We start from the raw sequence: 24,162 nt of genomic DNA on the forward strand, positions 1-24,162 counted from the left end.
AATCACCCTGGTCTACGTTTGCCAAATGTCCGGGAGACTCCCAAATTTCAGGAGAGTGGGCCATTATGCTGCACGCACACACACACACACACGCACACACGCACACTGCACAAGGCGACCTCCTCTGCTGCCGTACCGCGAAAGGCCTACATTCTTAGCAGTGGGCTCTGCAGACATCTGCCTGCCGTGAAAGGGTTAAGTGCGCCTTTACTTGAAGTGCACCCCAAGCCGCCGCAATCCGGAGATGTGTCGGTAGAGTGTAGACGCTTTGATAAATTTCAGGCCTGAAGGGCTGCTCACATGAGCTGAAGAGCTGGAGAGATGCTGAGTATCTGTGAGACAACAAGGATTTGTAAACCTGACAATCAGCAATCTGCATTCCCGCGGCATGTTGTTAAGGACGGATTATCATCACACCTGACACAAAGAAATCCGTCTCTCGGAGAGCAATGCTGATGATCCAGGGGAGCGGGTCTCCTCCCCCACCTAATGACATGCTGGCAGTTATTACAGGCGAGCAAGCACTTAGCACATTAAAGTGAATTGCACATTTAAACATTGCACAAGTTATGGTGACATTTAAAAGCTTTTCAAACATTTAGAGGTTTTCAGAAGGCGATGTCAGGGAAGGCTGGTGAGTGCGGCCTGGGATTTGACACAACATTCATATTTAATGCACCTACATGCTCAATAATACATGATGGGTTTTTTAACAAGCAACTGGTACTTTAAGCTGGGAAGAAGATTATTTCATTAATAGGAATTGCCATAAACAATCTCATTTATTGAATGTACCAGCAGGACGTAATTCCCGCAAAGCAAATTAATTTATCAGTCTCCTCATGACAGTATTCTTATTTGCTGTGTATATTGTAATATTGTAAAGAAAGAGAGAGAGAGAGAGAGAGAGAGAGAGAGAGAGAGACTCAGTACTGTGGTATCTATACTCACTATAGAGGTATAGGCTGGTGCACATGTACTGGTCACTCAGGAAGTAGCCTGTACAGTGGTATCTATACTCACTATAGAGGTATAGGTTGGTGCATATGTGCTGGTCACTCAAGAAGTAGTCTGTACAGTAGTATCTATACTCACTATAGAGGTATAGGCTGGTGTATATGTGCTGGTCACTCAGAAAGTAGCCTGTACAGTAGTATCTATACTCACTATAGAGGTATAGGCTGGTGTATATGTGCTGGTCACTCAGGAAGTAGCCTGTACAGTAGTATCTATACTCACTAGAGAGGTATAGGTTGGTGCATATGTGCTGGTCACTCAAGAAGTAGTCTGTACAGTAGTATCTATACTCACTATAGAGGTATAGGCTGGTGTATATGTGCTGGTCACTCAGGAAGTAGCCTGTACAGTAGTATCTATACTCACTATAGAGGTATAGGCTGGTGTATATGTGCTGGTCACTCAGGAAGTAGCCTGTACAGTGGTATCTATACTCACTATAGAGGTATAGGCTGGTGTATATGTGCTGGTCACTCAGGAAGTAGCCTGTACAGTGGTATCTATACTCACTATAGAGGTATAGGCTGGTGTATATGTGCTGGTCACTCAGGAAGTAGCCTGTACAGTGGTATCTATACTCACTATAGAGGTATAGGCTGGTGTATATGTGCTGGTCACTCAAGAAGTAGCCTATACAGTAGTATCTATACTCACTATAGAGATATAGGTTGGTGCATATGTGCTGGTCACTCAGGAAGTAGCCTGTACAGTAGTATCTATACTCACTATAGAGGTATAGGATGGTGTATATGTGCTGGTCACTCAAGAAGTAGCCTGTACAGTAGTATCTATACTCACTATAGAGGTATAGGCTGGTGTATATGTGCTGGTCACTCAGGAAGTAGCCTGTACAGTAGTATCTATACTCACTATAGAGGTATAGGCTGGTGTATATGTGCTGGTCACTCAGGAAGTAGCCTGTACAGTACTATCTATACTCACTATAGAGGTATAGGCTGGTGTATATGTGCTGGTCACTCAGGAAGTAGCCTGTACAGTGATATCTATACTAAGTATAGAGGTATAGGCTGGTGTATATGTGCTGGTCACTCAGGAAGTAGCCTGTACAGTAGTATCTATACTCACTATAGAGGTATAGGCTGGTGTATATGTGCTGGTCACTCAGGAAGTAACCTGTACAGTAGTATCTATACTCACTATAGAGGTATAGGCTTGGTGTATATGTGCTGGTAAGTCAGGAAGTAGCCTGTACAGTAGTATCTATACTCACTATAGAGGTATAGGCTGGTGTATATGTGCTGGTCACTCAGGAAGTAGCCTGTACAGTGGTATCTATACTCACTATAGAGGTATAGGCTGGTGTATATGTGCTGGTCACTCAGGAAGTAGCCTGTACAGTAGTATCTATACTCACTATAGAGGTATAGGCTGGTGTATATGTGCTGGTCACTCAGGAAGTAGCCTGTACAGTAGTATCTATACTCACTATAGAGGTATAGGCTGGTGCATATGTGCTGGTCACTCAGGAAGTAGCCTGTACAGTAGTATCTATACTCACTATAGAGGTATAGGCTGGTGCATATGTGCTGGTCACTCAGGAAGTAGCCTGTACAGTAGTATCTATACTCACTATAGAGGTATAGGCTGGTGTATATGTGCTGGTCACTCAGGAAGTAGCCTGTACAGTAGTATCTATACTCACTATAGAGGTATAGGCTGGTGTATATGTGCTGGTCACTCAGGAAGTAGCCTGTACAGTGATATCTATACTCACTATAGAGGTATAGGCTGGTGTATATGTGCTGGTCACTCAGGAAGTAGCCTGTACAGTAGTATCTATACTCACTATAGAGGTATAGGCTGGTGTATATGTGCTGGTCACTCAGGAAGTAGCCTGTACAGTAGTATCTATACTCACTATAGAGGTATAGGCTGGTGTACATGTGCTGGTCACTCAGGAAGTAGCCTGTACAGTAGTATCTATACTCACTATAGAGGTATAGGCTGGTGCACGTATGCTGGTAAGTCAGGAAGTAGCCTGTACAGTAGTATCTATACTCACTATAGAGGTATAGGTTGGTGCATATGTGCTGGTCACTCAGGAAGTAGCCTGTACAGTAGTATCTATACTCACTATAGAGGTATAGGCTGGTGTTGGTGATTCCGAGCTTGTTAGTGGCCACACAGGTGTAGTTTCCATAGTGTTCCTCGGTGACATTCGCCACCACCAGAGTGGATCGGTTTCCCATGCTCTTTATCTCCAGGCCCTGGGCGCTGTTTATCCTGCAGGTCATGTGTAGAAGACAATAAGATACAGTGGTCATTATATGCGATGATTTAGAGATGAGTAAATGGTTTGGAGAATTCTCTTATTTATAGATCATTCTCCCTTATTACCATATTATCTTCCGCAGGAGTTGATGATGTCTTCACCTATATTTAAAATCTAGACCAACAGACCTAGAACACCCTTTATACATTTCTTTTTTCCCTCTTATAATATATAATATACATGCACCCACATAATAACATCACTTATGGTGCAAATCCTTATTCTCACAATTGTTAAAATCCACCCCCCCTCCCACCCTTTCCCCGCATAATGAGTAGAGCAATGAACATAAAATGTGGAATATTTACCTTGTGTCGTCCTTATACCACTCAAAATCGGGTTTGGGTTCGGCAGCGGCTTCGCAGCGGAGGCACGCCTGCTTGCCGGTGATGGCCTCAATGCTCTTGGACTCAGTTATGATAGGAGGGTCTGTGGGAGAACAGAAATCCCATTACCATATATAACGCTCCCTGGTGAAGCATCGGACAACACAAATACAGTATAGGCTGAATGGAGAGTATCTACTTCACCTCCATTCCTGATGCACCATTCACTGCAATAACCTCCCCTCCACCCAGTGGCGTAAGTCCCAGAGGCAATGGAGGCACCTGCCTCCGGGCACCAAGCCCTGAAGGGGCTCCTCCATCTATAGCATGCAGCACTTATGTGGTTCATAGAGAAAAATGAGTGTGACCTCTGCCGCAGTCACCTGCCGCTGCTGCAGCGTTGAACGGCTCTGTCCCAGGAACCCCGATAACACCTGCAATAGGGGATAGGAAGGCTCCCACCTGATAACCCCGACCTGTGCTGCAGCAAGCAACGGATCACCTGTCACTGTTGCTGGACAGTGATCTGGGACCCGAGACACCTGTCTGGTCTCCTATCCCATGGACCACCAGTACAGAAAGCCACCTGCCGGGGATCGCTGATTCCGCATCCCAACAAACGGTGGCTCACCACCAGGATATGCTGCTGCAGAGTCGTCTGAGACTCGGAGAGTCTGACACACCAGGCCGCTGTCACACAACTATCCCTGGGTCTTGATTTTGCAGGAGCCCGGGGCAAGGGCGTTTCTAGAGAGAAGGGGGCCCGGCACGGGCCCCCTATTCTCCGCTCGGTGGCTGGCAGCGCACTGAGCTGTGTGCGGCCAGCGCCGGAGTTATAGACTCTGGGCACTAGAGTGTGCCCAGAGTCTCTAGTGTATGCACAGGTCACCGGGAAAATGGCCGCCGCTGCCATTTTCATTTGTTTTGCAGCGCCGGTTCCCCGCGCCAACGTGGGACTCCGGAGAGGTAAGTAATATAATGGGTGCAGGGTGTGCGGTGCGGGGCCCCCCTGGACCCAGGGGCCCGTGTTCCCTGCACACCCCGCACCCATTATAGATACGCCCCTGCCCCAGGGTGTAGCAGCGCCGAACAGACACTCCTATACCATTATGCCTGATATGTAAATTATCGTACACCTCTAATGCCCATAGAATCATAGTCACATATTCTATTTAAGTGAATATAGATAATTACACACATTCCATATTTGTATTGCCTTTGTTTTGGGGGGGAGGAGGGCGCCAAACTCTAACTCGCCTCTGGGCGACTGGGATGAACTTACGCCCCTGCCTCCACCTGCACAGCATAAAGGACCTCATTCAGAGTCGGTCATGAGCGCCAATGCGCTCGTAACCGACTCGATGGTTTGCCATGCGCACGCCAAACTCTGTCGCTCCGGAGCTTGTTACCAAAGGGGCGGCTGTCGATGTTGATCGACAGCTGCCCCCATTTGGTAGGCGGGCCGGGGGGGGTGGTTTCCAAAACGGAGGTGTTCCTTTACGAACGCCTACCGTTTTGTGGGCGGCCGCACTGACATCATCAGTGATGTCAGTGGGGAGCTTCCTGCTCCATCAGAGCAGAAAGCTCCCTGGGGCTTACGAGTGCCCAGACCCTACCCTAGGGTCTGGTCGTAAGCCCCGATGGTCGCAATGGTGATCACCATCGCGACCATCAACCTGGTCAGTCGTTAAGCTGTGGGTGGTAACCCACAGGTTAACGATTGACAAGGAGGCGGCCGTTCAGAATGCAAGTGGCCGCCCTGATTCAGTGCGACCACTTGCAGCTAACGACCGCCTCTGAATGAGGTACAAGGGGGGTCATTCAGACCCGTTCGTGAGCAAAGGACGCTCGCAAACGGGTCGATGTTGCCCCACTGCGCATGCGCACGACGGAGGGAGCTCCGTCGTGCGCATGCGCGAGACCCGGATAGCGACGGGCTCTCCGTCGCTCCTGGTCTCGCACCAAAGGGGGCGTGCTGTCGATGTTGATTGACAGCACGCCCCCTTTGGTGGGCGTGCCGGGGGCGTGACTGCCAGACAGAGGCGTTCCCATGGGAACGCCTACCGTCTGAGTCCGGCCCCACTGACATCAGTAATGATGTCAGTGGGAGTGATTTTGGCTCTGATAGAGCCAAAATCACTCCTGGGCTTGCGGAAGCGAGACCCTACCGCAGGGACTCGTCGCAAGCCCGATGGTTGCGATGGTCTTTGACCATCGCGACCATCTTTTTGGCCGCTCGCATAAGCTGTGGGTGGTCACCCACAGCTATGCGAGCGGCCAGGAGGCCGATCCAAATTTAGCTGGGACGGCCCTGATTCAGAGCGAGCGCTCTGGTCAGAGCGTTCAGCTCTGAATGAGGCCCAAAGTGCCTAATAACTTGATCTGGAAAAACAACAACTTTGCTCGGCCCCTCTAAATACGTCTCTGTTGTGTTGCTTTTTCTGTTACCCAAATGTCCTACTCCCCTCAGTAGTTCCAGGATAACTAATCCGCATTAATCAGGTTTATTCTAGAAGATGGTTCCTACTGTATTGTTACCGCTCATTCTATTTGTCTTTATTCACATCGCTCCAGCGCCAATCCCCACAAGCAGCATTACTGCACACTGTGCACACTTGTCATTGCTTGTTATTTATAATATACATATTTTGAGCAATCTAATGTGTCGTCTGGAACATGCCTTTTGGGGAGTCTTTTTAAAAATGAGAACCGTATCTACATAATGAAACAAGCCAAAGGACAAATAAGAGGACGGGAGCATCATTCTCAAAGTTTGGCCAATTTTTTTACTAAATGGACAAATATATCTGCCTGCATACACGCGATAATAACCAAATTACATATATACCATACGGCTGTGTGTTTACAAACATCAACCCCGTCGCAGATTAAACTGATTACGGCATCATGTTTTATGTATCGAATGGTAGCCAAACACAAATTGCATTAGATTTATGCAGTATGAAAAAAAAGTTTTATATTTGATGTAAACTTTTGAGAGACTGTAAAACGCATGAGGTGATCGGTTTCGTGGAACGGTCCGACTGATACATCGGGATTCTGTGGTGAGTCTCTGTGTTGCTGGAAATGTGGTTTAGCCACAATTTAGACTGATTTGTGGACAGGCCACGTAGGCACCGACCTAGGACAGCAGGAGAGATACACCGTGGGGAGTAATCTATGGACCTCATTCAGTTTTCTCTCGCTAGCGCTGTGCGCACGCAAGCGGCCCAATGGTTTGCATACACGCATGCGCACACTTCGTTCTGCGCGTGCGCGAACTACTCGCAGGCCGCTCGCTCGCCCAGCAAAGATAGCCCAGGGTAATGAGTGACAGGAGAGGCTGTTTGTGGGTGGTAACAGGGGCAGGACACTAATAACGGGGGTTTGGAGATGCGAACGCAGGCGTGCCAGAGTGTTTCAACGCCGTTTTAGAGGCGTGCATAATTAACACGCAGCGTCACGTCACATGCGTGTTTTTTACACTGAAGTCCTCGCAGTACTTGCGGTAGGGTAAAGCAACCACAAGCGCTGCGATCGCATCTGATGGTGCTCGATGTACCAATGTTTTAATACAGTTCCTGGAGATGACGTGGTGCTGGTGGGCGGTTCTGCCTGTGCGATTGGGCGTCCGCTGGCTGCTTGCTAAGACATGGTGGGCGTGCTTATGCCGTGGCGAGCGATCGCTTCCCGTGGCGTCACTTTCACAAATTTGCATACGCTGGGGGCGAGCGATCGCATCTAGCGAGAGACTCTGAATGAGGTCCTATATGTCTGATTCTCTACCACAGACTGTCCCAGGGTGCAGTCTCTCCTCCTGCAGTGAGCTAGAGCGGCCACTGGAAGCTCACTGCAAGGAGAACCTACTCATTAATGCTTTATACACTAGCCACCAGGACTGGGGTCTGACTACTACACTAGCCACCAGGACTGGGGTCTGACTACTACACTAGCCAGCAGGACTGGGGTCTGACTACTACACTAGCCACCAGGACTGGGGTCTGACTACTACACTAGCCAGCAGGACTGGGGTCTGACTACTACACTAGCCACCAGGACTGGGGTCTGACTACTACACTAGCCAGCAGGACTGGGGTCTGACTACTACACTAGCCACCAGGACTGGGGTCTGACTACTACACTAGCCACCAGGACTGAGGTCTGACTACTATACTAGCCACCAGGACTGGGGTCTGACTATTACACAAGCCACCAGGACTGGGGTCTGACTACTATACAAGCCACCAGGACTGAGGTCTGACCACTATACTAGCCACCAGGACTAGGGTCTGACTACTACACTAGCCACCAGGACTGAGGTCTGACTACTATACTAGCCACCAGGACTAGGGTCTGACTACTACACTAGCCACCAGTACTGAGATCTGACTATTATACTAGCCACCAGGACTGGGTTCTTAGCCACCAGGACTGGCGCCTGACTACTACACTAGCCACCAGGACTAGGGTCTGACTACTACACTAGCCACTAGGACTGGGGTCTGACTACTACACTAGCCACCAGGACTGGGGTCTGACTACTACACTAGCCACCAGGACTGGGGTCTGACTACTATACTAGCCACGAGGACTAGGGTCTGACTACTATACAAGCCACGAGGACTAGGGTCTGCCTCCTACACTAGCCACCAGGACTGGGGTCTGACTACTACACTAGCCACCAGGACTGGGGTCTGACTACTACACTAGCCACCAGGACTGGGGTCTGACTACTACACTAGCCACCAGTACTGAGGTCTGACTACTATACTAGCCACCAGGACTAGGGTCTGACTACTACACTAGCCAGCAGTACTGGGGTCTGACTACTATACTAGCCACCAGGACTAGGGTCTGACTACTACACTAGCCACCAGTACTGAGGTCTGACTACTATACTAGCCACCAGAACTGGGTTCTTAGCCACCAGGACTAGGGTCTGGCTACTACACTAGCCACCAGGACTAGGGTCTGACTACTACACTAGCCACCAGGACTGGGGTCTGACTACTACACTAGTCACCAGGACTGGGGTCTGACTACTACACTAACAACCAGGACTGGGGTCTGACTACTACACTAGCCACCAGGACTGAGGTCTGACTACTACACTAGCCACCAGGACTGGGGTCTGACTACTACACTAGCCACCAGGACTGGGGTCTGGACTGGGGTCTGGCTACTACACTAGCCACCAGGACTAGGGTCTGACTACTACACTAGCCACCAGGACTGGGGTCTGACTACTACACTAGTCACCAGGACTGGGGTCTGACTACTACACTAACAACCAGTATCCTAGAAGTTAGGAGTGGACCTGAGACTTGCCGACCTTAAAGCTGCCGTGTTCCCTAATTGTCACATCATACTCACAGTTCACAGTGACCCGGACTTGTTTCACATCCGCTGAGGCCACCTCATTGGCTGCCTTGCACTCGTACTTCCCGGACTGCTCTCTGGTGATGCCTTGAATGTCCAGGAATTCCTCTTCTCCTTCAAAATCCCTGGCTGTAAGCGAAAAAAAACGACCAGACATTAGTGATCACTGAATATCATCGCGCATTTTTCATCGCATATACACGTATTACTGTAGATGAACAGGGAACGAGACTCTAATAAAGCTGCCAGGTGTTTAAGACATTGGGGTCTATTTACTGAGCAGTGTTAGGAGACAGAGTGACAAGTGATAAGAAAGTGATAAGGTACCAGCCAATCAGCTCCCAACTGTCATTTTTCAAACAGTGACAGTTGGGAGCTGATTGGCTGGCACCTTATCACTTTTCACTCTGTCTCCTAACACTGCTTAGTAAATAGACTCCTCTGTATTCTTTGTAAACACAATAATCGTGTTCAGGTTTACACCATACCTTGTGAAAACTACGGTGGGAAATTCAATTCGCAACAGTGTCCGGCTGCGCACATTTGAGCTTATTATGGTAAGCGTTCTTTCCTCATTCTCCTTTACACCTCAATGGGGTGTGAGGGAAAATAAGCAAGGATACATTGCGGCGCAGTGCGACGGCGACCGTTTCAGCGACACAGCGTGGAGAATATCATTGTCCCCTTTGTATGTTACTGATTTAATTTACATGATTTTTTAACTACATCAAACATGCATTAATGATGCTTCTTAACCTTATATTGGCCATTTAACCCATCCACAAAATAAGCAGAATTTTTCGAACTGTTCTGCCAAATATCTGCTTCATTCCACACTTGGGTGCAAAGCTTCACCCGTCACACTGCAGTTCTGCCTGAAGTGATCCTAGACCTAACCCAACCACGTCCACAGCAGAATGGATGGGCCAGTCTGTGAGATCTGCAAAACGCGTGGGTATGGTGATGTGATCTGCGTCATTATGATGATGTCATTTGTGCCATTATGATCTCACTTGCCCACCACCACTACTGGAGGGTGGCCTACACTCCTGGGAGTCTGGGAGAATTCCCAGAAATTCAGGAGTCTCCCGGAGTAGGCGAGTTTGACTGACAGCTTTTGGCACTTGGAACTACCTTTCAGCAGATGAACTATAGTAGGAAAAACATTCAAATAATTTGGGATTAATCTGGCAATAAACTATTCATTAGTCAAATGGCCGGCTAGATGGACGGGCTAATCAGTATTTTAGCACAATCAACATTTGAATTGTACTACTGGGTAAGCTAGTGGGCCGCAAGCTTCAGCCGGCCCTTACAGTATGCTTAATACGAGAATAGTCCTTTTTATTATTGGCTGACTCCATTATTGTACCTGTATAGCGCATTATATAGGATGCAACATAACATGCGTTCTTCCAGTGCTTATTGACTGACCTAGTGCAAAGTCTCAGTCATATATACCTGTAGCAATAACCACATCTGAAATGTAATGCACTGCAGCAATGTACCATCTGCTGCTGGCACGGTAAGAGTTAGAGGCACCACAATGCATACACAATTACAGTGTGGCGTACCTCACCGCGGGGCACCGACTTTCTCTGATTCACCTGGAAACTTACAATAACGATTTTGTGGTCTTTTCAGAATTTGCGGAGAAAAGTAAAATCTATAATTCTCATTTGTATGCTAATGCACAACACACTTGTCACACAGCGGCGAGGAGACGGAGCTATTCCCAAACGCGCGGAGGTTTTATATTGTGCCATAGACAGTCCCCATTAAGAGGTGATAATGAGAGGGGAGAGAGGTGCGGCGGACACTTCTGGGAGAATAACCAACGCTGAGGGCTCTGTGTACACAAGATGAGCTGCAGGAAATCTCTCGCCCAGAAGAGACGATCACAGATAATCAATGAGGCTCTGTTTTCGCTTCTTATTTCTGAACATTGGGATTCTGTCGAAGCCGCAAACCCTACAACTTGTTCATCATGAAACACAACCTGAGACAGTCAAACATTGCACGTATTTAAGAGTTCCCTTATCGTCTCCAGAGTGAAAATGTTAGTCTACCTCCACTGTCTTCCCTTACCAGCTATTCAGCCTTTCATGTTCTTCATTACTGGCAGTAAGACAACGAGTGTTTGCGTGGGGAGATGGCACAATACAGGGGCAAGGCCTAGGGGTTGTCACCATGGTTTCCCCATGCACCTGTTTTTGGCTTTCAGGGTGCGCGAATGCTGCTGTTGGTATTCTGACTGACTGCATTCCGACCGCTGGAATCCCGTACCCAACCCCTTGAGACAGTAGCCTGCAGAACTGCGCATTTTTAGGCCCCCTCTTCATGACTTCATGGTGTCACTTTTGTGTGTGTGTGTGTAGCGGTGTTAATCTTAGGCAGCAGAGTGGCACAATGATTATCCACAGCGGGTCTACAAGTTTGAGTCCAACCAGGGACCTGTCTGTGTGGAGTTTGTATGTATTTGCACATGGTCCAAAATGACACTGGCACATAAGTTGGCTTTTGATAGAAGCAACCCGAGAGGGGGTGGGCATAAGAAGCATAGAGTGTAAGCTCCACTGGGGCAGGGGGTAATGTGAATGATTAAGCATTTTCCACTTGTCCATTGTAGAAGAATATGGGGGAGATGTACTAAGCTCTGGAAAGTGATAAATGGGAGAGTAAGAAACAGGGTTGGCTGGGGGTCTTTATCGGAGTAAGCTGAACCAATGCAGTAAATCACACACACTATAAAGATATAGGGAGGGTGAACCAGATAAGAGCGGAGCTACATCTGCCTTGCATCAAACTAAGACTTCTCCCCCATCAATCCCATAGGGCAGGGAAAAAAAACCACAGCTAACATTCATAATCTTAAAGAGTGAACAACACCAACACATAAAACAGGCAATACATAGAGAAACACCTCATGGTTTAATCCAGGCTTGCCTACCCTCCCGATTTGGCCAAAAGCCTCCAGAGATATCGGGTACCTCTCCCGGCCCCCCTGGAAAGCCAGGCAAGCCTCCCAACATTCCCCAACCCTCCCGACCTCCACCCAGAATAAACTAGAAATCCCCACAGCGGGGACGACGACACACTGAATCGCGTCATCGTGGCCCCGCCCCCTGCTTCACATTGCCGAAAATAACGGCATTGTGAAGAGGGGGCAGAGCCACGATGACGCGATCGAGCAGCCCCACCCCCAACGTGTCACAGCTGTCCAGACACGCCCCCCGCTGTTAGCCGACAATCAGCTCCCTCCCGGAAGGAGGGAGCTGATTGCCGGCAAGTATGGTTTAATCTTCATGTTTACCTTTTGTATATCAATTCAAAAATATTCAGTCCTATTGAGTTGATTGCTAGAAAGAAAGACTTAGGGGTATATTTACTAAAGTGAGAGTTTTTAGAAGGGGAGATGTTGCCCATAGCAACCAATCATATTCTACTTAACATTTAACTAGCACCTTAGAACATATTAGCTAGAATCTGATTGGTTACTAAGGGCAACATCTCCACTTCTAATGCTTACAGTAACTCCTTTTATTGTGTTTGTGTGTTTCTCTGAAAAGTGCTTTTACATGTTTCAATTAAGTTTAGTTTAAAATTGGTTTTATGGAAAGATGTCAAATAAATCATATCAAACAGTAAAAACTTTGGATTGTTAATGTTAGAAAGCATTAAAACGTGATCGATCAAGGATTCTAATACATAGCAATGTTTCCCAGTATTAATATAACAAGAAGGATTCAATTCTCTTTTCAATTAAACATTAATGCAAAAAACTGGTTTAAACCAAAAAAAAAACTAGGTTTTTTTTTCTTTAAAAAACTTTTTTTTTCCCAACCCTGGTTATAAACTACCAGACATTCAGCTCCTAACTGTCATGTTACAGGCCGTGTTTGAAAAATTGCAGTTAGGAGCTGATTGGTTGGTAGTTTATCACTCTCCAATTTATCATTTTTCAGTGCTTAGTACATACGGGATACCCCATGTATGTTACATGTGTTAGACCTGTACAGTGAGTGATTGCTGCAGGTAAGTGGTCAATTTAAGGATTTTACCAAATCAGCCCTAATCACTTTCTCTCCGGCTCATTAACTGATGGCCGTCCCCGCGTCTGTCTGCAGCTGTCTGTCTGGCAGGCTCCTGTGACTGTCGGAGATAGACTGGGCTTATGGTCTGGGGTACAAAGCACAATTGGAAAACAGCAGTGATTTGTCTACTCTACTATTTAGTCCTCATCTGTGCAGACAGCCTGTCAGGCTAAGTGCGGCCTTGGTAGATGCTCCATTTTGTGTAAGTACTGCAATATAACTGAGACTCTGTGCCCGACGGAAAAGATAAGAACAATATCGCTTTCCTTGTTTTAATTTGTGCCCCCATGGAACTCGCTGTTCTACGATTTACACAACCCCTTTGTTCTCCTCTTGTTGCTCAATGACTTGTTTATCTGTTAACCCCCGAGTTAATGATATTTAATTCAGAACTCAGTCAGAACTTTCCTCTAGAGGTAATGACAGTGCTATGAGCTAAATATATTTATTAAGGTGCACCCAGGGTCGGCACACAGTGGGAGCAGGAGCTTTTGTTGGAAAGAACCTATATTCAGAAGTTTAAAGCCTAGCGGTTCGCCAAGAACTCGTAACATACTGTATTTCAGGCGAGGGGCCTGTTATGCATGCACTAAGAACTAATACTGGCCACTAAAATCAGCCATACCGAGCCAAAGAAGTTATACTGTGCAGATGACCCGTCATATAAAATGACAACAAATACTGAGAAATTAAATCCCATGAGTAAAATTTTAACTGCGTGTCTACATCAGGGATGGAGAACCTCAGGCCCGGGGGTCGTATAAGCAGGCTTGCCTACCCTCCTGATTTGGCTGGGAGCCTCCCGATTTTCGGGTGCCGCTCCCGGCCCCCCGGAAAGGCAGGCAAGCCTCCCGGAAGCTTTTGACCCTCCCAACCTCCCCCCTGATACAAACGGAAACCCCCGCAGCAGGGGGCCCGGTGACGCGATTCGTGCAGAATCGCGTCATCGTGGCCCCGCCCCCTGCTTCGCAATGCTGAAAATAAGAGCATTGTGAAGAGGGGGCGGAGTCACGATGACGCGATCGTGCGTCCCCGCCCCCGTCCCCAGTGTGCCACCAAATGGCCGCCCCCACCCTGGCTCCGCCCCCAAAGGCCAGCCCCGCCCCCTGCTATTAGCCGACAATCAGCTCCCTCCCGGAAGGCTGGAGCTGATTGTCGGCAAGTATGCGTATAAGGCCTGCGGAATCATTTGGTCTAGCCCTCTGAGCTTTTTTCTGCTAGCCTCATCTGGCTAGCTGGGTACTTAGAATGGCACCTTGCAGACAGAATCGCCAGTGCCACCTGGAGCATCCTTAGGATGCTTCAGACAGTCACACTGTTGCCCTTAAAGCTCCCCAGTGCACCCATCCTGATTCTCCAGGCATTGCTGTAATCACTGGCAATTGTGGCCACCCCCCCATGTGACATCACATAGAGGGGGCATGGCCTGCACCGTGCCTGCAAATTATGTTATTTATATCAAAGTGGCCCTCGGCAGAAAAGGGTTCCCCACCCCTGCTCTACATAGATAACATCATACAGTATACTGAGAATTGCATCCACTGTACAGAGCAAGCCAGAGAACAAGGGCAGTTGCACTGTGCCATTGCTCTTACATACAGGATAAGCACAGACATCGAGGATCACATCCAGAATACAGATGAAGGAAAGTAGTGCAGTTAGCCAAGTAAGAGTGTGACTGGTAATGGAGAGCTGGACATCTGGCTGCATTACAGGATAATATCCACTAGATGGCGACAATTTATCGGGCAAAGCCCAGGTGTCATTCCTGGCAGTAGGACAAGGAGTGTGTGTGAGGAGGTGTCATCTAGGCTTAGGGTAACATAAGTGCAGATGTGGAGGTGACTGCATTAGTGTAATAAAATATACAGTATATATATTTTTTTTATATTCAGCGGTAATGTAAATGTTGGGAGCTGAAATCTTACAAAAAAAGATCTATCTATTAACATATAAACATACAGACTCTTTACACAGGAAGCCCAGGTGTAAGGTGCGGGGGTTTGTGATAAAATATCTACAGTAAACATATAGACAATGTCTAAATAGACTGCAAATGGTAGACAGGGACAAAAGGTCAACACACAAAAGGTAGACATTAATATCGGGGCTAGTGCCTAACCCTAACAATCCTATCTAGAGCCTAACCCTCTGGTAAGTGCCTAAGGGAAGCAATCGGAAAGCCGACTGCCTAAATACCCGCAGCCGGCTTCCCGACTGTCATATCCCGGCAAGGGTGAAATGCCGGGCGTCTAGATGTAGACGCCTGCATTTCCCCGACCCCGGGAGACCGGCGCCCAGCATCCCGATCGTAGTGATTCCGGGCGCCGCGAGCGGACAGCCGCGGGGGGGGGGGAGGGTTAGGTTTAGGGCTCCCGGGGGGGACTTAGGGTTAGGCACCCCCCCCAGGGAGGGTTAGGGTTAGGCTAGGGGAAGGGAGGGTTAGGCACCCCCGGGGGGGACTTAGGGTTAGGCACCCCCGGGGGGGACTTAGGGTTAGGCACCCCCCCGGGGGACTTAGGTTTAGGCAGCGGGGAAGGGGGTGGTTAGGGTTAGGCACTTAGAGGGGGGATTAGGGTTAGGCACTAGGGGGGAAGTTAGGGTTAGGCACCCCTAAGGAGGGTTAGGGGGGTTAGGTTAGGTTAGTACATACCTATCCACGATCAGGATTTCCAGCGCTGTCGGGCTTCCGCTGCTTCTAACTCTGCTCTTGTCGGGCTGCCACTGACGGGAATAGCCGGCGGTATTTCATACCCATTCCGTGCCTAATGCTAACCCCTAAAAACATTCCTGTGTTGACCATTTTTGTATCAACAATTTCAATGTTGACTATTTAAACCTATCTTCATCCATGTTGACCTTTTGTCTGTCGACCTCTTGCCCCTGTCTACCTATAGACTGTCTACTACTGCATTTGGTGTCCTATCTAGACATTGTTGACCTTTTTAGTGTAGATCTATTGCCTGGAACCCAAGATGCAGGAATGGTGGCACAGAGAATAAAGCCCCCACTGTACAATACCGCGGTATGTTGTAGTGCGCAGCAGGAGCCGGGGCCACGACTATGCGTTTCACAGCAAATCAGTCATTGGGCCCCGTGGCTGCTCACATCTCTGGTGAGGACAGTGGATTTCAGAGGCCATCCTACTTTCTCGGGGGGCCCAGGAGAGCTCCCCAAAATGTATAAGTCTCCCTGTGCAAGTGTTGGCATGAATCCCCATCTCTGTGAGGTAATTGCTATTTACCTATAAGATTTTCACTTTAGAAGATTTGATACATCTCCCCCACAGTGAGCAGGAGTGACCTGAGGTCGTACGTGAGCAGGAACACATAGGGCCGTATTCAATTAGCAGCGAAAAAACGTTTTCGGCTAAAAAGTTTCGCCAGTGACGTCATTTCGCCAGGGGAAACTTATCCCCGTATTCAATTGTGGCAGCTTTTCGCAGGTGCGGAAACGCAATGCTATGTACCCGGTGGAAAAGTTTTGCCTATGAATAGCTGTCGAAAAAAAGTGCAAAATTGTGGTTTTGGGGTGCAAAGGTGGGGAAACCACACTGCACCCTTAGGGCATGTCCCCAAAGGCAAACTGCGTCAAAAAAAATAAAAAAACACCAAAAAATCACTTTGAAAAAGGAGGCGAAAAAGTACAAAGTTGGGGTACAAACTTAAAAACTAGCGAAATTGACTTTGGGGGGGGGTCTACAAGTATGGGGGAGGTTTATTTTTATTGCAGGCGCTTGCTGAAGGTGCGTTTTTCAAAAACTCGCTTTTGCAATTTTTAACCATGCTTGCACCCATTTTCATGTACCCCAAATTTGCTGGGACTACTTATTTTATCTAAAAACAATGGCTAAACGCTATTCTTCACCACTTGTGCAAATGCGCAAATTAGCAGCTATTGAGAGCATTTAAGTACCCCAAATACCTTCAGCAGGTCTATTCGGGGGCATCTACAGTGATCCCCAATGTTAGTGCATCTTTAGAGGGGTGTCAGGCTGATTTCCCCAAATCTGACAGCACTTTTCGTCTGTACGCATTTCGCCAGGTCCCGTTTTCGCATCCTTTGGAATTGAATAGGGCGATAAGCAGGGACGCATGCAATACTTTTCCGTAGATAAAACCAGCAATGACGGCGAAAATTGCGGCATGCGAAAAGCGTCCGACTTTTCGCGTCTAATTGGATATGCCCATAATTGTAAACTTTCACCGGCGAAAAGGAATGGCAACTCATGGCCTTTTATCCAACAAGTTAATAAATCAGCCCTTATGAACGGATGGAAAGCTCTGGTAGAATTTTATGGCTGAGGTTTGCACCTGCGCAGGCCTAGGGGGGAACAATGGGGTAATGCATCACCATCAGCGTCTCTGGCCAGGCTACAGGAAATATGGGAGTGAGATGTAAGAGACTAAAGGTGCGTACACACGGTACGATATCTATGAACGATAACGATATCGTTCAAGGATATATCGTTCACTTTTATGCTGTGAACGACCAACGATGCGCATTCCTGTATGAACGATGGCGATATTTTTGCACGATATTGTCAACTTTGCCTGTTGATGTGGCAATATGACTTCACTGAGAGATATCTTTCAAGTCGTTGGTGGTCCAGATCGTACCGTGTGTAAGTAGCTTAACATGTCTCCATTTGTTTCATAGTGCGATGAAGACACCCAAACACACGAGGATTTCACCTTGGAACTTATCTTTCTCCCAGGACCATTATTAATGTTTTACAGCAAAGCAATTAACATGCAGGAAATGAAGCAGAGTTTGTTGTTTGATGGTCTGAATGTGGGAAGTGAATGACAGTGAGTGATGGGCCACGGATCCACGTGCAATTGCCTGACAATGACATTGGGATTCATTTTATTACACTTGTCAGATCCCCCCCCTCCACCACTAATTACTGAGGCATCATGGGAAGTGAACCATTCTATTGAGGTCATTATGGAAGGGTAAACATCTATCAATACTGTAGACATCACCGTCTCAACAGCAGGGCAACATACTGTACTTCAGAAGGTCGTATGTGATACAGGGAACTCCTTATCGAAAGATAGGAAAATTCATGTTAAAAGGGTTCCCCATTCTTAGGGCTTCCTACGTGCTCATTTGGGGCCTGAGTCGATGCAGGTTCAAAAGCGGACTGAGGGCCTGATTCAGACCCGCTCGCGAACGCACGGCGCTCGCATGCAGGTCGATGGTCCCCCACTGCGGCGTGTGCATGCGTGAGACCCGGCCAGTGATGGGTGCTCCGTCGCTATGGGTCTCGCACCAAAGCGGGGCAGCTGTCGATTGTGATTGACAGCTTGCCCCGTTTTGGAAGCGGGCAGGGGGAGTGGCTGGAACGCCGGCCATTTTGGGGAGGCCCCAGTGACATCACGAGTGATGTCAGTGGGTGAGGTTCTGGCTCTATTAGAGCCGAAAGCTCACTGGGGCTTGCGGGAACGAGACCCTACCACAAGGGTCTCGTTACCATCGCGACCATCACCTGGCCGCTCGCTAAAGCTGTGGGTGGTCACCCAGAGCTTAGCAAGCGGCCAGGAGGCCGTCTTTAAAAAAAAAACAGGGACGCCCTGATTGAGAGCGAGCGCTCTCAAACAGCGTCCGGCTCTGAATCAGGCCCTGAGCGTGCACCGCAAAAATCCTTTCTGTTATTAAAACCCTTCCTCACAGTCAGCACCTTGGACAGCGGCAGTGTGTTAAGAGCCTGATTCAGCAAGCATCGCAACTGTGATTGCAATAGCGATTTTGCACGCAGTCTCACTGCGATCATATGCAAATCCTCTGAGATTGCTATGCCGTCGCAGCACAACATAAGGACGCCCACCTTACCTCACACACATCCGCAATACTTAGCAAGACTGCAAAACCATCGATAACATCTGGGCCTCACGCACACTTGCACAAGGTCAGACCTTGCTCAGAAATTGCTAACCTTCCGGTACGCAGTGAGAGGCTGCATATGTCATCGCAGTAGGTCATTTATGCACGCCCCTGCAACAACGTTCAAACGCACTGGAACGCCAACCACCCCTAAATTGTACTTCCTGTCAATCACTCTGCGATGGGTCTGCGTAGCCACTGCGTTCGTAGTCCCGATCACAGTGGAAAGTTCGCGTACAAGCACTACGATGTATGTGCAGTACACAACATTCGGCCGATTGCGTGCGTAATCACAGTTGCGATCCTTGTTGAATCAGGCCCTAAGTGACAGCCTGGGACTGAGGGGTGACTGACAGGAGACTTGAGCATGTGGTCATTGATAAATTGTCCCCTCAGACCCTTCCTCGCAGTCTGCACCTCGGATAGCGGGCAGTGCATTTAGGGCCAGATTCAGCAAAGAACGCAGTTGCTTATACGCGCGCATTCGGCTGATTGTTGTGTACTGCGAATGCGTAAGCATCAAAGTGTGCGAATGGGACAGTGACTGCAGAGGCTATGCAGACCCATCTCAAAGTGATTTACAGGAAGTGCCGTTTGTGGGGGGTGGTCGGGCAAACGCAGGCGTGCCAGTGCGTTGGGACGGCGTTGCAGGGGCGTGCATAAATTAGCCACTGCAATTGCATACACAGCCTGAGGCCTCATAGCGTGCGCTGAAGTAAGCAATTACTGAGTGAGGTCTGACCTGCCTTACCTGTGCGTATGGGTCCGATGTTACCGATGTTTCGCTATGTTGGCAAAGTATACGGATGTAAGTAAGGGGAAGTGGCTGTCCTTATGTCAGGCTGTGATCGCAATGCGAATACTTAAATTTACATATCCCCGCTGATGTTAGCAACTGCGTTACGTGCGTACGGTATAAGCAGAATATCGATCCTTGCTGAATCAGGTGATAAGTGACAGCCTGGCTCTGGGACTGAGGGGTGACTGATAGGAGACAGTATTTAAGAGAGAAAAAAAAATAGCCCATTCTCTGCGAGGAAAGCTATGCGAGGGGAGCAGGGGCTCCTGAGCCGCCAGGATGATAAAGGTCAGCCTGACACAGAACAAGTCATCTCTCTCATTTACACGTCATTTCATCCTCCTAATCATTCTCGGCTGGTGAGTGCCATGCTGACAGTACAGCATTGTTAGGTTGTCATGTGGTGGAAGGAAGACGGGCGTTGATGCCACAGGGCCTGTGTGTTACAGAGTCACATACATGGGTTCTGGAGTAGAACACTGGGCCTGATTCAGACCCGCTCGCAAGAGCTTGAGCGCTCACGAGCGGGTCGATGGTGTGCTCTGCGCACGCGCAGTGGCCACACTGTGCGTGTGCAAGCCCCGGAGCGACAGAGAAAATCTCTTGCTCCGTGGCTCACTACAAAAGGGGCGGCTGTCTATGTTGTTCGACAGCTCACCCCGTTTTGTAGGCGTGGCCGGGGGTGGCTTCACAAAGCGAACGCAACGCCTGCCGTTCGTGGGCGGCCCCACTGACATCACCAGTGATGTCAGTGAGAGGTTCCGGCTCTGTTAGAGCCAGAAGCTCTCTGGGGCTTGCGGCCATGAGACCCTACTACAAGGATCTCGTTGCAAGCCCCGATGGTCGCAATGGTCTTGACCATCACGACCATCATCCTGGCCGCTCGCAATAGCCGTGGGTGGTCACCCACATCTATGTGAGCGGCCAGGAGGCCGCACAAAAAAAACAAAAAACGCCCAGATTCAGAGCGAGCGCTCTTTCAGAGCGTCCGGCTCTGAATCAGGGCCTCTGTGTACACGGAATCGGTATGAAATGCCACCGGCCGCATGGCCGGCGGTTCGATTCCCAGCTGCGCCTGGCCGACAAAAGCAGAGTTCCCGGCAGCGGAAGCCCGACAGCGCTGGAAATCCCGATCGTCTCTAAGGTAAGTATAAACTAACCTAACCTAGCCCCCTAACCCTCCTTAGGGGTGCCTAACCATAACCTCCCCCCAAGTGCCTAACCCTAATCCCCCCTCTAAGTGCCTAACCCTAACCCTCCCCTTCCCCGCTGCTTAACCCTAACCCTCCCAGGGGGTGCCTAACTCTAAGTCCCCCCCCGGGGGTGCCTAACCCTCCCTCCCCCGCGGCTGTCCGCTCGCGGCGCCCGGCATCCCTTCGATCGGGATGCCGGGCGCCGGTCTCCCGGCGTCAGGGAAATGTCAGACGTCTACATCTAGACGCCCGTTATTTCACCCTTGCTGGGATATGACAGTTGGGAAGCCGGCTGTCGGTATTAAGACAGCCGGCTTCCCGATTGTATACCGTGAACACACGTGTAATCAATGTTTTCTTTCACATCCACTTTTTGCCTCACCTCTTGATCATGCAATGGCACAAAGTCACCCATGGTACCCGGATGAATCATTCCGAAGGTGCCAACTCCTGCACAGATGGTTAAATCAAAATAACTGAGGTACTAATTAAGTCACTTGTGCTCAAGTATGGCTATCCCTAATACCTGGACTGTTGGTGTGCCTTGAGGACCGTGGTTGGGAACCCCTGCCCTAGGGTTTGCTTGGGTGTTGAGTTTTCACATTTTGAGGTCAATTTACTAAAGTGAGAGTTTTTAGAAGTGAGTTTGAGAAGAGATGTTGCCCATAGCAACCAATCAGATTCTAGCTATTATCTTCTAGAAGGTACTAGTTAAATGTTAAATAGAATCTGATTGGTTGCTGTGGGCTTTAATATACTGGATGCAGGATAATTGGATGTCTTCCAAATGGAAGGTCATTATTATATGATAATATAGTAAAAACTGTGTGAGCTTTACTACATGCTAAACATATGTGGCTGTATAATGTGCTGGATAACTATTAAATAATGAATAAGGACATTTCTGAAAAAAACAGAATTAAGTAAAAAAGGCAAAGCAATGGCAATTGTAATGGTTGAGGACATGCAAAAGCCCAAAATTTAAAATATATATATATTTATTTTTTTTTACTGTGAGTTCAACGTATTATATTCACCTAAATAATATCTCCTTAATCACTTGGGGAGAAACAAGAGGCGCTATTAAATAATAAAACATTACACTTCTATTATTTCCATTAAGCGTTTGAAATTCACAATCCAGTCATGTCGGCCTAATGCACATTGTAAGTGGGAGAATTCTCTGGGTTGTGAAAAGCCTTGAACATTTGCAAGCGCGTATTGTGCTGGCGCCTCTTTCATCTGTGCTCCGCAAACAATGGATCCAAGGAGCTGGGAAGGGGAGAAACACAAAAGGTGCATTCTGACTATTTATTTTCTGCTTAATTATGTACGTAGCAAGGAATCCGGTTTTCAGCGCCTACTTATCAGGACGCAGAACTTCTGCCAATGTAAACGGCTCCTTCCGCTCTTTAAAGCACAATTCACGAAGGTTGTGTCAATCAATTTATATTTAAGCCGGTGATCATGTACGTTGGTGAGGAGAAAAGAAATACGGTGTTTTCTACCTTTCATGTTGTTTTGCACCATAAGAAGAGAGATTAGTAATTACAGCCACAACAGAACCATTGCTCAATAAACTGCGGAGGGAGCGGTACACTGGGATATGGGGTGATAGAAAAGAGCTGGGGAGGGTGTATGTACTAATCCTCAGGATGTAGGAGAGATGTAAGATGGGGGAGGAGGGAGCAGTACACTGGGATATGGGGTGATAGAGAAGAGCTGGGGATGGTGTATGTACTAATCATCAGGATGTAGGAGGGATGTAAGATGGGGGTGAGGAGGGAGCAGTACACTGGGATATGGGGTGATAGAGAAGAGCTGGAGATGGTGTATGTACTAATCATCAGGATGTAGGAGGGATGTAAGATGCGGGTGAGGGGGGAGCAGTACACTGGGATATGGGGTTGTAGAAAAGAGCTGGGGATGGTGTATGTACTAATCATCAGGATGTAGGAGGGATGTAAGATGGGGGTGAGGAGGGAGCAGTACATTGGGATATGGGGTGATAAAGAAGAGCTGGGGATGGTGTATGTACTAATCATCAGGATGTAGGATGGATGTAAGATGGGGGTGAGGAGGGAGCAGTACACTGGGATATGGGGTGATAGAGAAGAGCTGGGGATGGTGTATGTACTAATCATCAGGATGTAGGAGGGATGTAAGATGGGGGTGAGGAGGGAGCAGTACATTGGGATATGGGGTGATAAAGAAGAGCTGGGGATGGTGTATGTACTAATCATCAGGATGTAGGATGGATGTAAGATGGGGGTGAGGAGGGAGCAGTACACTGGGATATGGGGTGATAGAAAAGAGCTGGGGATGGTGTATGTACTAATCATCAGGATGTAGGAGGGATGTAAGATGAGGGTGAGGGGGGAGCAGTACACTGGGATATAGGGTAATAGAGAAGAGCTGGGGATGGTGTATGTACTAATCATCAGGATGTAGGAGGGATGTAAGATGGGGGTGAGGAGGGAGCAGTACACTGGGACATGGGGTGATAGAGAAGAGTTAGACCCAGGAAGCCATTGCATCTTGAGCATACAAAGCCCATTGTGAAATAGGCCATTCTGGACAGGAAGTTGCCGGTGAATATTGGAGCAGATTTACCAGCTGCGTCTTGTGGGCGCCTCATGGGCGTGCGACTTGCAGCTCCGGTCCATGCGGACAGAAGAAATTCTGGAGCAATGGATGTAGTAAAAGTTATAGGATGGCGAGCACAGCCAATACCTTATATGAATACTACAGACTCTCGCTCTGCCTTTTTTTGTTGAAAGGTCCTGCAGAGCTTAACACCAGCCAATGTAAAGATAGTGAGCAAGAAGAAAATCAATGAGCCAGAGACAGGACCCTGCTATATAGAACTGATATCCAGGATTTCACTCCTTGCTGTAAGAAATGTCCGAGATTCACCATTAGAGCAGAGCGGCTGCTTCTCTTTGCTCCCTCACGTACTGTATCCTGACTCTGAGCTGCTGAGAGCATTCATTATCTGCCGAGCTGCAATTCTGCAGGACAAATATTGTGCTACTGGTAATGACGGTTTTTTTGGAGTTACCTCGCGAATTGTATTTATGTTACCAAACAACACTGCAACTGCAAGGCCACTGACAGGTCTGTAAGCATTTAATTGATTTGTCTGAAACAAAAAAAATAGCACTAGCTATGG

The 24,162-nt window shown here is 48.3% G+C and overlaps 1 protein-coding gene across 3 annotated transcripts in view; it reads right to left on the minus strand.

Moving 5' to 3' along the window:
- Positions 1–24,162, minus strand: part of LSAMP (limbic system associated membrane protein) — an 802,309-nt gene that overhangs the window by 48,510 nt on the left and 729,637 nt on the right. For all 3 annotated transcript variants that reach the window (XM_088448049.1, XM_088448048.1, XM_088448047.1), the window contains exons 4-6: positions 9,010–9,144; positions 3,619–3,739; positions 3,113–3,261 (exon numbers count right to left, since the gene is read on the minus strand). In XM_088448049.1, coding sequence (XP_088304175.1) covers positions 3,113–3,261; positions 3,619–3,739; positions 9,010–9,144 — 405 coding nt within the window. The remainder of the gene's footprint in view (positions 1–3,112; positions 3,262–3,618; positions 3,740–9,009; positions 9,145–24,162) is intronic.

Source organism: Taudactylus pleione, unplaced genomic scaffold, assembly GCF_031769625.1.
Source record: "Taudactylus pleione unplaced genomic scaffold, aTauple2 ptg000449l, whole genome shotgun sequence".
Taxonomy (NCBI): Eukaryota; Metazoa; Chordata; class Amphibia; order Anura; family Myobatrachidae; genus Taudactylus; species Taudactylus pleione.